The 13,387-nt window shown below is 43.1% G+C and overlaps 1 protein-coding gene across 1 annotated transcript; it reads right to left on the reverse strand.

Moving 5' to 3' along the window:
• Window positions 1-2,607: 2,607 nt before the first annotated feature.
• On the reverse strand, window positions 2,608-11,185 carry CFAP90 (cilia and flagella associated protein 90). The gene is made up of 3 exons (XM_051610259.1): window positions 10,991-11,185; window positions 7,285-7,401; window positions 2,608-3,740 (listed from the first exon to the last, which is right to left on the reverse strand). Exons 1-3 carry the CDS (start codon window positions 11,183-11,185, stop codon window positions 3,564-3,566), a joined length of 489 nt encoding a protein of 162 aa, XP_051466219.1. The 3' UTR covers window positions 2,608-3,563.
• Between the last annotated feature and the right edge of the window lie 2,202 nt (window positions 11,186-13,387).

Genomic DNA, 13,387 nt, shown 5'->3' on the forward strand with positions numbered 1-13,387 from the left:
ACACTGAGCCCTTTCTGTTCTGTTCTGGCCCCTGGATTCCCCAGCGTCCTAAATGCCCTCTCTTTAGGTTCTTGTATTGATAGCATAACACTATCCTGGGCCCCTTCAAACCACAACACAGAGCCTTAGTTCTGATCCCATTATTTGTACTTGACAGACATAACACATTTTCAGGTAAGCCTGTGCATCCTGTCCTGTGTGGAAATACTGTTTATGAGTAGCAAAGCAGAATTTGCAACATCTATTACAATTTGATACAAAAAAGGTGTAACTTTTACATCCTTGAAAATTCTGTATATTTCACCAGTAAATATAGAACATGGCCATTGTTTCAAAGCTACTGTTTGTAACTTGTGTGTTGTGGGTGTCCATCAATTGTCTCAGTGATACCTGGAGATTTTTGGATGCAAAATCCAGATCCAAAACATGATTTATGTTGTGTCATGGTATGCATTCTATTCGTGTTAATTTGATGCATGTATAATACCTTTACTCGCAGTAGTAAGTCTGCACTGACAGGTGAGCGAGCACCAAGAGGTAAGAATTACAGAATCAAATAATCCTTAGTGTTGGAAAAGACCACTAAGATCATTGAGTCCAACCATACACCCAGGAGGAAAAAAACAAACAAACAAAAAACCAAACCCACAACAAACACCACCAAACCAACACATAACACCCACCATGCCCACTGGAGCATGCTCTGAAGTGCCATCTACATGTTTCTTTGAGATCTCCAGGGATGGTGAGTCCACCACCTCCCTGGGCAGCCTGTTCCAGTGCCTGACCACTTTTGGTAAATAAATTCTTCCTAATAGCTAGTCAAAACCTCCTCTGGTGCAGCTTCAGGCCATTGCCTCTAGTCCTATTGTTATTCTCTTGGGAGAAGAGGCCAATGCCTGCCTTAGTACAACCTCCTTTCAGGTAGCTGTAGAGAGCAATGAGGTCTCCCCTCTGCCTCCTCCAAACTAAACAATCCCAGTTTCCACTGCCTCTCTTCATAAAACTTGTTATCTAGACTCTTCACCAGCTTTATTGCCCTTCTCTGGACACACTCCAGCACCTCAATGTCTTTCTTGTAGTGAGGGGCCCAGAACTGAACACAGTACTCAAAGTGAGGCCTCACCAGCACTGAGTACAGGGCAACAATCACTTTCCCAGTCCTACTGGCCACACTGTTTCTCATACAAGCCAGGATGCTGTTGGCCTTCTTGGCCACCTGGGCACACTGCTGGCTCATATTCAGCTGGGTGTTGACCAACACCCCCCAGTCCTTTCCCTGTGGGCAGCTTTCCAGCCACTCTTCCCCAAATCTGTAGTGTTGCCTGGATCTGTTGTGACCCAAGTGCAGGACCCGGCACTTGGCTTTGTTGAACCTCACAGAATTGGCCTCCGCCCATAAACCTAGTAGTCTAGGTCCCTCTGTAGAATCTTCCAACTCTTCAAACAGGTCAACCTTTCCACCCATTTTGGTGTCAACTGCAAACTTTCTGAGAGTGCACTCAATCCCCTCATCTAGATCATTGATAAAGATATTGAATAAGACTAGCTCCAAAACTGAGCCCTGGGGAGCACCACTGGTGACCTGCAGCCTACTGGATTTAACTCCATTAAAGATATACTTTCCAACAGTGTAATCGGGAGCTTACAGCACACAAGTAACCTACAAATTTTTATCCTATCAAAAGAGATTCTGAAGGAGAGTGATTGAAATGTCTTTACAGACATTTATAAGGAACTTCTCTGTAATACAGAAGAGATCATCAAGGTTTTTATTTTGACACTAACTGAGCACTGCAGGGAGAAGTCAACCACTCAAAACCGAGTAAGAAAGAAGCAGCAGTAGGAAAAACCTGTAAAAAGCCTTCAAAAGTGAGATGGGATGAGAAGGGTCTGAAAGAGCAGGGGGTAACACAAGCAAAGAAACGAGAGGAAAACTCATCCTGGTGTTGATGACTCATGCCTTTCTCCACAGTGGAAGTGAGCTGGTGATGCGTACTTCTTACTCGGGCCAGAAGGTGGTGGTGTTCTCAAACAGATATGATTTCCCGTAGTTTTTTTCAAGCACAGATGGTTTGTAAATATAGTAAGACTACTTAAAACAAGTAATTTGTACTGACTGTCCCAAACTAAAAATAACCTGTCTAGAATATGGCCATATTCCATCTCATTCTTCACTGGTATACATTTGATACTGTTTTTTGGAGAGGCATTCTGCTATTGTTAGAAATCATTTCCTTCTGACTTTGCTCTTGCTGTGATTCCCTTCATTTAACACTGCTGGATTTGTTTAATGAAGTATTTATTGTTGAAAAGGAATGTTTCAGTTACTGCTCTCCTGTCCCTAGCTCATTTAATATAGAGGAACTTGCAGGTCATGAATAATTAAAGTAAATAAACACCTCTGAAAGTAATAAACACCTCTGGGCTGCTCTGAGTGCTCTGCTGCTCACACATGCCAAACAAGTACTATTGATTGCCTAATTTATTACTTATTCAGGACTCATATTAAGAAGCTCTTTCTTTCTATTATTTTTAGTAGGATAATCATTGTGTTCACAAATAATACACGTTTCCTATGTGTACGTACATGACAGAACTCCAGTGTCAGTCAAAGCTGTGGACATCTAGTCCTTGTTCTGGTACAATCAGTCCAGCTGTTCCATTCTGAACAGTACTGCTCCAGCTTTAAACAACAGCAGGATCAATGGCTCTTGAGAACCAACCCAATGCATACCCTGTAGGACATACTCCTGAAATCACCATATAACTTACTACTTGTGGTTTTTTTTCATCCTTTCTACCAAACTATTTAGTGCTTGCTCTCCCAGTATTATTTTTTTTATTTTTTCCATCATTGGATACAGAACCAAAGATGATTTTTCTTGTGGCACTCTCGAACAGATCAGTCCCTCAGACACCATTCATATAGTAGAAGCACAATGGATGTCCGAAATTGGCTAAGCCGAGACTTTTGTCTATTTAAATGCTAAGTACTCAGAAGTTCCCTTTAACTTGACTTCCACTTGAAGTCTACTGAAACTGCTAAGCATTTCTCTTAAGTCAGATCATGTCTTTACTTGCCCATTTATGGATAAACCCATCCATTTTGGAAAATCTGGGTCAAATCCCCATTTCAGCTGTTGTGCAGGTAAAATAACATCTTGCAATTTTGTAGCAACACTATACGGATTAAGAAATTTGTGACCACTGATACTCTGAGGAGCAAGCTTGTTTAAATGTTACGTCTGTGCACAGCTATGCAGAAGCACTGCCTAAAATAGCAGAGAGGCAGCTGTAGACCCAACAGGTCCCATTTCCAGTCTTGCAACCTAAAATGTTCAGCTCTTGCTGATGTTCTTCTTCATGAGATTTCAATGAGACTGTAAGAATACATGTTTGAAGTAGCACAAAGAAAAGCATAGCTGCTGTTTCATCCTATTTTTAATCCATATTATTCTGATTAGCCAAAATGTGGAGGAAAAGGCAAAAGCACCATATTGCTTTTTGATGCTAGGTGTTGGGTTTTTCTCCACATAAATGTTGCAGGTAGAAGAGATTTATCATAGATCCAGGCTTGGAGAAGATTTTTCCGATAAGCAGGGGATTCCATTTTTTCTGTAGAATTCTGCCTGTACAAGATTAAACCTTGCATGTTCTCTGACCAGCTGCTCTACAGGCTTATTTATGCGTCTCCCATACTCTGAAGATGACAAAACAGCAACAGGTCTTGCCATTTCCTGTGAAAATATAAAATTCTCCTTGTCAGAAGATCACAGAGGGAATGCTTGGCAGTCATCTACTGCTAAATGTGCTGTCACCAGGGGCGAAATGACAGAACTGTACAGCACCTACTATATGGATGTATATTTATTTAGCAGTGATTTTCAGTGTTACTGTTCCATCCCTGACCTACTTTTATATGTATATTAATAAACCATGAATGCATCACTAGATGACAAGGAGTTACTGCGGACTTATAATTTTTTACACACACACAACACACACACATACGTGATGACCATGTGGTTACTGGCAATCTAAGCGCAATGTTACTGTAAAGTGGCACAGATTTTATTGTTATTTTTGTTTTTCTTGTACACTGACTTGCATGATTTATTTGAAAAACAGGAGAGATTTAATTCGTATCCCCTGCTACAGGAACACCTACCGTCCTTGGACAATTCAGTGAAACCACTGCATGAAAAAAATCAAAGCTTAAAGAAACCACTTGTTTACACAAGCTTTCCCTGAAGGACATAAAGCACTTACTACTGTATTTGCACACAATGGAAGTTTTTACTAAAAATGCTTGTAGCTGTAAGGTTATAGAAATAACTGTTCTGCAATGATGGCATGTGGACTTGGTGAAAAATAACCTGAGCAAGAACAGATTATTTTAAGCTTGTTCTTACTAAACTGCTTTTTAAGTGACTGTGCAATCACTATCTGCAATCTGCAGTTCTTTCCTGTGCTACAGCAATGGGGAGCCCTGGACTCCGAAGGGAAGGACAAGGATTTGTTTGTTTTTCTTTCCCTAGCCAAAGGTCTCAGATTTATCAGGCTTGTATGTTTGCACACTGGCTAACGCAGTAAGCCTTGGTCCTCAAAGTGTTTACCTAGCCTTACGGTATAAATAATACCTAGAAGGAGAATCAAATGTGGATGTCACACCCCAGATCAGGTGCAAACAAATTACTTCTTTGCTACAACAGACCTAAAATCTGAGACATATCAGCACTTACAATAGAAATTGTGAAGCACACAAGCCCCTGCATTTCCCACAAGGATGTAGGTAGGATCACAGATTCGAAGGGTCTCAGACCAGGGCTCAGATGTGAGACATGTCCAGACTTATGGACAAAAGTAGACCTGAGATTCTTAAAAAGATGCTGCAAACCCTTTAAAAATAAATAAATAAATAAATAAATCCCAGAAAAGCCCACTCCAAAACAACCATTCATCCCCCAACTCTCCCCCTATCCTTCTTGCCTACCTTGCTCCACCCCATTAGCTATTCAGTACACCAACTTGTAGCCCCACCAGAACAAAAATCAAGTCAAGAAGAGGGGTAGGCAAAAAAAAAGAGACAATTTTCTCCCTACCCTCAGTTGTGGATAAATGTTAACAAAGAAATGACTGAATCTTTGTACCATCAAAACCAAGTTTGCTAGCCATACAGGGTTTACAGTGCTAACGATGGGCAGCAGTATGTCATGCTGATAGTTTGTGTTCCTTTTAAGTAAATAAGATTCAGTTTTCCACATCCTTGGTAGCACAGCACTGACTGTGCATAGTGGGATTTCATCTTTGCAGTTCGACATTCACCAGATTTCAGATTTTTCAGCAGTTGGTTGGGAAGCATCCTGCTATACGCCTTCACAGCTTGTAACTCTAGCACTGTTGAGGCTTGAAATAAGCAAACCCTCATGCAAACCCTCTGCTGCAGTCACTGTGCTACGTGTGGCTAAACTGAGTACCTGTGACTGTACTGTTGGATTCCCTGGGCAGACCCATGCTCCCCACAGAAAATGAAGGGTTTACTTTCAGTGGTGGATTCAGCTTGTCTCCTTTCAGTGTTGCACTGGAAAAATGTCAGTTGTGGCCTTTTTACTTCTATGTTTTATAAAATAGTTGTTGTTATTATTATATAAAGTCTGTGAGGGCCATTGAGGTAAAGAGTAGGAGATGAGTATGTGACCTGCACTTAGGTATGGGTAAATCCAGTGTTGGGTGTCATCATGTGCAGGAGGATCATGTTCAGACATTCAGCAGCTGTGGGTTTGATGTGTCTCCATGCTAATTAAAGGGATGGATTAAGGGACACCTGTTCAGGCAGAGTCACTTTCATGCACTGCTCAGCAGAGCTTGTATTAACTCTGGCCCATGTGTTTGCTGTAGTAAGCAAGCTGGAAGGAAAGTGAGTTTTGCTGATAGTGAAAGGACACAAAAGCTCCGCAAGAAACCTTAACTCTGCATTGATGCTGCTTCCACACAATTTTCTCAGCTGGAGGTCGGGCTTGGTACTGGGGGAGATGTGGGGCTTATTTTTAATTGGAATAGTCATCCACATAGCTTTTGGCCTCATGCAGATTTGCAGTTGAATTACTAGGCATGAGCAGGTGATAGTAAGGGGCACTCCTGGGCCTCCTTTGGGAGCACCTAGTACTCCCTGCACTGTCTGATGGAGTTGAAGGGCATTACAGCTGTGCACTGAAATCCTAGCATATAGAGCTGCTACCGAGATGAATCACAAGCAGTGATCTTTGTCCCAAAGTCTCAACAGTTCTATTACCCAGCAATTTCAGTAACTTTAACTTTTGTCTCTCCCTTCTTCCATCTCTATCAGATATATAATCACCAATACAGGCAGCCATTCTTAGCCTACCCATGTCTTTACACTCCATGAACCCATCAGGATTTTGAGTCCACTAGCATATACAGGTTGCATATCATTTGTCTTTTGACAGCCTGTGTATGTGTATATAAATATAAATCACACACTTGTGTGTGTATGTATGTATATTACTCAGATACTACATGGAAAAAAATATATCTTTATATATGTATGTATTATAGTATTTCTGTTTTCAAGGCAACTGTTTAGAAACTTGGCTGCATACTTCCTTATCTATCTGTCACCTGATTCAACTGGGCTTGAAGGCTTTGTCCAACCTTTTTCAGGCATGTCCATGGTTTTCTGATTGACCCCTCCTTTGCACTGCTTCCCTATGAATTTCCTTCCTGCAGGGTAATCTGGTCTAAGTTTGCATAACACACGCACCAGCTTCAGAGACTTGGGCTCCCTTGGCAAATGATAGCATAGGGAGGATGGATGTTAGAGCAGAGTGGTTGAGTTGGGACCCCTGAATCCAGCCCTCTTAGGGAGAAGAGTTTTCAAGCATCACAGAAAGAGCTGCAGGACCACCTGAAATGCAACTCTGGAGGGACACAGAGGGTTCAGAGGCAACTCTCAGTGACCCTGAAGCTCTGTAACAGAGGGTTTGCCATGCTGTGTGTATCTCTTTCCCCATGCTTAAAATTGCATACAGCTTGTCACTTGGAAATCTGCAGGATATCAAAGAGCAGGAGCTAACTCAAGTGTCTTCACTGGCTAATGCTTTTTCCTAAAGCTCCAGGCTGGGGACCACAATGGCCATCTAATTCTTTGAATACCATATAGGCTGCATTATAAAGGGTAAAACAATGGCTACAGTCTACAGCCATGTCAAAAAGTACAAAATACCTTTACCAAATATAATTAGGAAATTATAAAAATATTACCTCCTTATTAATGTTAAGACCACAACCCTTTGCATGTTCTCTGTCACTTCGGTGAAGATTTTCGTTGTAACCCTCTGACCTTTCAAAAATGGTATCGTAAGTGGAAACTTCTCCTGTCTTGAGAAAAGGGAAAAAAATGGGTAATTGACAGTATTGCTTGACTTTGAATTTTACCAATTACACGCCATTGAATGACTACTTGATAACTCAATACTTAGTAACAGCACACATACAGCATTAGATGATGGCAGCTGCCATAATACTGAGCTACCATTAGCAAGTTTGGGTCACTCCTTTGGTACAGTCTGCAATAAAAACACATAATGATGTGTGGTTTCTTTAAGTCTTTTCAGCTTTGAAACTTCCCTTGTGGCAATTCACATAAATTTTTCCCTGTAACCTGTTGCAACTTTTGGAAATTTTACTGCTTCATTTGTTTGTTTTCTTTACTTTTCTGACCTTTATATTCTCCTTCTCAGGTTCATACATTTGTCAAATTATCTGGTATTATAATGTAAAAGGAAAGCAGACAGTTTCAGAATTAATTTTGGATGAAAAAGACCAAGGTACCCTGCAGTGGAAATCACTGTTTAATTTCTGATTAAAGAGGAATTTAGAAGAGTTCAGAAACACACTCCACTGGTAATCCTGGGATCCAGTAGGATGCATGTATCTGTCACATAAAAATAGAGCATGCCCCAAGCCAGAATACTATTTTATTTATAATACCTGTTGACAGAGCTGCATCCAAACAAGCAACATTAATGATCTGATCTGCAAACAAATGCATTTATGAAATCCAGTCAAGCAGGTCTCATCAACAGAATCAAAGAAATTTCAAAACCAAAGAAGTTTTCAAGGAAAGAAAAGCAAAATCCTCTGTTGAAATATGCTGTCAGTTGTTAATTAACTTCATTAAAAGGTCTATATTGTGGTAAACATGTCAACTGATTACTGATTTTGTGCATGGCTGACTAAGAATTTGAAACACTGTACATTCTGTTTGGCCTTTTTACCTCTCATTTTATGAGGTGCCCAATTTAGCCTTTGAAAAACTCCTGTATTTTGAGTCTTACCATTTACAATGCTATCCTCCAAAAATAGTCAAGTCAGGACAGGTTAAGAAAGCTATAATGGCTCCACTAAAAGGAAACCACAGGTAGAAGTGCTAGTGAGACACCACTGTAATCACAGGCTTCTTCTGGAAGGGTATCTCCGTTTACTTGCTTCTGCGGTTTAGTGGGCACCTGGCATGCACTCATCACCAAGAATGTTATTTGTTCCTTTGTTTTTATTAATGTGGCATTCTTTGTCCATTATTTGTTACTTCTGTCAGAGCAGTCAACTAATCCTTTCTGGAACTTGCAGCTAGGTAGCCAGCCTGTTATGTTAAAAAGTAGGCCAGTCCCAGATGATCTTTTGCCAGATGTCTAGAGGAAACACTTTTGTGCACAATACACTGATAACTTTCTTCTCTTGTTTCTTCTCATTGTTAAATGCTGACTTAGTTGGCCTAGGCAGCAGAGGTTGGGAACTGTTTCTTAAACCCATCACAGCAAGTATACAGAGTAGACAAGAAATTTACACTCAGGGTGGGCATTCTCCATGTGCTGCTACTAAAGCTAGGCACTTTGCAAACATTCATTCATATTCCAGACACATATAAAATAGGTAATAGCTTTCTCCATGTCACAGAAGAGGAAACATCAAGCAAACTGGCTACAGTAACTTATGTAAAGCAACAGAGGGAGCAACTGTCAGCCAAGGGATTAAAAGGCAGGAATTTCTGGCCTCTGGCCATGTGCTGAGCACACCTTCCTTTTTTTCTCTCTGCTTCAGTCTGACACACTGTTGGTTTTAGGTATTTAAACTGCAAAAAGGAAAAAAAAATATTTTCCTGTATAAATAACAAAAAAAAAAAACAAACCAAACCAAAACTAAACTAAAATTGTCTAAATCCTTAATCGTGCAGAGGAATGGGTTGAATTTGCTTCCTCCCCTGTGGCCGAGGCCTGTGCTGTGAAGAAACTTAGCAAACAGCTGCTACCACTTTCTGTTTCCATGCCACTGGAGCAGTATTTTCCACAAACCAGGTCATCAGGAGTGTGAAAGCAGACTTGCAAGCAAAAGCTCTACCATATGCTTGCTAAGTCTGTTTAGACTGGATAGACTGCAGGCTCCACCAGCCCCACAAGTGTATCACGCCAGCCCTCTGACCTGCCATAGCCTTACTCTTGTTGTGCTCTCCCTACTGTTTTGTTAAGCATGGCACCAACTGTGCCTGCTGATCTTTCGCTCAGATCACCTTCCCAAGGTAGTGCTGCAATCAACACAAAGGAGTCTGAAATTACAAATCTCCCTGTCTTTCGGCAGGGTCACTCAGTCGATGCTGGAAATCGGTTTTGCAGTTCTTTAATGCCCAGCACTGTGCTGTGGTCTGCACCCTGCCCACATGCCAGGGCCACACCACCTGCAAACTCTCACAGGTCGCCAGTTGTCCCTGCCCAGTGCTCCACATGTTCAGCAGCCTGTCACTTGGGTGGGGAGAGGATTCACAGGGTATATTTATTGTCATAAATAAATAAAAGTTGCCATACTATTGCTATATCACATCGATACAATAGCCATTTCAGAACTTTTTAATGTTCTGAAAGCTGTTAAGTTCAATGTTTCCTACAACTGCTTTCAGAGTGAGAGAAAGGATGCTACCCCCTGGAAGTATATCACAGATGAGGCTGGAGGTGTAAGACTGGTTTTATTTCTGATTTTAAATATGAGGAAAAGGGGTGATATTGAGGGTAGCTTTAGACTGGATATGAGGAAGAAATTCTTTAGTGTGAGGGTGGTGAGACACTGGAACAGGTTGTCCAGGGAAGCTGTGGAAGCTCCCATCTCTGGAAGTGTTCAAGGCCAGGTTGGATGGGGCTCTGAGCAACCTGATCTAGTGGGAGATGTCCCTGCCTATGCAGGGGGGTTGGAACTGGATGATCTTTCAGGGCCCTTCCAGCCATTCTATGATTCTATGATAACATAGCAACTGAGGAGTGAGGAACTGTGCTAGTCTGCTTGAGTTACTCTTCGTACGTGTCAATGCAACACCTTCAGAAGCATTCAGCTATCAAGCTATATATTGGTGTTAGTGAGTAGCTCTCTTGATTTTCTTTATTAAAGCTGAGCATGTGGAATATTTGTGCCAACCATATTGAAAACCTTTTCCATAGACTGAAAAAAAAGCAGTTTCTTATGAATGGGTCCCTGAGAGCGTGTTACCAGAAAAACAACCAGTGCGACACCCAGTCCTAGTGACAGAATCTTGCCTTTCTTAGTGTTGCCCCTAACAAAGTCTTACATTTTGCTGATAGCACGTGGCCACTTTGTCCTTAATCTCTGGCAAACTACGTCTCTGCCTTCTCCTGGCGTTCAACGAAAGACCCTACCCTCATTTTCCACCCACAAGTAGCGAACACCCGTTAACACTTCGCCCAAAGGCCTCTGGAAACCTGCTACTTAGATTGCCCACCTTGAGACTAGCGCACGGCATTTCCCTCGGCCTTTGAAATGTTAACGGGATTTTTTTCAGACACCCGCCTGACCAGACGGCTCACCAGGAGGGCAGAGCCCTCGCACAGGGACTGAGCACCAAGCCCCTTGAAAGGCGCACGCCTCTCCCCCGGCGCACTCCAGCTCCCTCCCTTCCCTACCTCACCTTGGCCTCCCGGTAGAAATAGCTGAGCTCCGGAGGCCCTTCCCGTCTCGCCGGGATGTAGCTGAAGGCGGAGAGGGAGGAGACGGGCCGCCGCCGCCGCCCTCGTCCCGCCGCGCTACCCAGCGCCTCCTCTCTCCCTCCCGACCCTCCCGCGCACCGGGCGCCCGGCGCTGCCGCCGGGCCGGGGGAAGCCATGCTGCCCGGCCGCCGTTGCCCGGCAACGCGGGGCCGGGCCCGCAGCTCCCCCAGCGGCGAGGGGAGGAAGCGGGCGGCGCGGCCCGGGCGGCGCGGCCCGGGCGGGCGGGGAGCAGCGCGCCCAGCGCCTCCCGCGCGTCCCCCGGCGGCGGAGGCGGCCTGAGCGGAGCCGGCTCCTCCGACAGCCGCTGGGCCTCAGTGGTCGCGGCCACGGGAGGCCTGGGGGGGGCTGTGGGCGTTTCCACAGCTCTGGGTGTTAAACCTGGAAGTGTGGCTTGGTGGAGCCCCGGGCATGGGGTTGTGGGCTGCTGGCCGTCTCCCTGATCTCTTGCTGCCCTTGGAAGCTGGGGAAGAATGTTCAAGCAAAGCCTGACTGAAAGCCTGACTCTTCCATGGCTGCTTGCACTGTCCCCAGAAATAGCCTTGTAAGTGGAGAGGCTGAATGAAACCACACCAAAATGTGGAGTTTCCACCAGAATGAGGGTCCCAAGTCTCGGGGAACTTGGGGTCCTTCCAGCCTGCTCCTCCGCCAGGTTGTTCAGCCATTTTGGGCAATGGGGTTGGAAATCTTGCTTACACACAGTCGGTCCTGTTGGGGCCACTGAAAGTAAGCATCTCCCAGGTGTTTACTAACAATCTGACAAGAGATTGACTCTAAAACTGCTCCGCCTGAGTAGCATCTGGCTCCTAGTTTCAATATTCACCTCACAGTTCTCCTGCTTGAGTACATAGTATGCTTACTGTGCTGCTTGGGGATCTGTGACTAGCTTGTTTGTTTTTTTTTTTACCTTTCTGTAATGTGTCGTAGATACAGCATTACTATTGTTATTGCTACTAGTATCTTCTGGCAAGCGCTTTCACAACAGCGCTTTTCCTGGCATCTTATTTTTACTGAATGTCAAAGATTTGTCTAAAAAAAAACCCCACCCCAACATGGAGCATACCAGAGGTCGTCATGACTCATTCTTTTGGGCATCATGGATCCATGCAACAGTTCAGGTCTACGGATATAAAAATCCCGTCTCTACTATACATCTGCTGCTCTCCTGTCATTAACAGACTGAAGAATGGAGCCTCTTGCTTCTTTTCAAGGGCCGTGTGGAGGCATTCATTCTCTACAGTCTTGGGTAGGTGTTTGTTTTTTTTAATAATTCGTGACAATTCCCATCTGCTTATCTAATAACGTCCCTCTGCCACTTAAGGCCCTCTTCTTTCTGCAGCACGGGCCAAATTAGCGCAGCTTAAGCAAGCGGTGGAATTGAAAATCCAACAGCTGTCTTACATCAGCTTCCTACGCAGAAACACATTTGCCACTGTGCAAGTGCTTTTTTGTAGTTTAGTCCAAGCCCATTTATAAAAAGCAGCTCAGCCAGAGCTGCAGCTATAAATAGAGCTGCAAGAAACCGTTCACCAGAAATCTCTGCTAGGCTAGACAAGAGCTCTGAAGTCAGATTTGAAATGTTTCTCTCCAGTTTTCCTTCTATTGTTCACTTGTAGCTCATTTTGATTAACATTTAAGATGGCATTAATTGAATTGCACTATCTGGATGCAATCTACATTGGCAAAAATACTGCTGGATGCTTGTAACAGATTTGCTCTAAATCATCCGTTTATAATAATTTTAAATGATGGTTTTCAGCTAATTTTTCTTTCCCAATGAAGGTGTAAATCCCTTTATAGAATTATTTTAATCTTTCAAAGGTTTTTTCTTCCTGGTCATCTTTTGCAGACTCCTCAGAAGCAGGGTGTGAATGCCCAGGGTTTTTTGTTCCAGTTACAAAAGATTTAGATCATATACCGCTACTATGCTAATGTTAAGTGTATGTTCCTGTTACAGACTAGCACTAGAAGTGAGTCTGTCTCCTTAGTAATTTAAATATGAACATGTAAACAATGGTGAGAGGGCAATGGAGCAATTTTAATCTCTATGGTCAAAACCAAGCATTCAAATACAGCTGAGCTCAAGAGACCAAATTGTTAAAGTTGCTTTGAATTCAGTGTCTGAAGTTCAATTCCCTGCCTTTTAAGGGCTTAGCAATACCCCCCCCCCCCTCAACTTCCACTGCTAAGGTTCCTGAATTTTGAATGTGTTGTTATGTATGTATGTATGACTTGTACAGTCATGAAGGTGTCTCAAAGGCAGGGTCACTGATGTGTAGTGTCAAACTGGCTTATGAAATAACTTTGAAAAAAAATTCCTA

Source organism: Apus apus, chromosome 2 (assembly GCF_020740795.1).
Source record: "Apus apus isolate bApuApu2 chromosome 2, bApuApu2.pri.cur, whole genome shotgun sequence".
Classification (NCBI taxonomy): Eukaryota; Metazoa; Chordata; class Aves; order Apodiformes; family Apodidae; genus Apus; species Apus apus.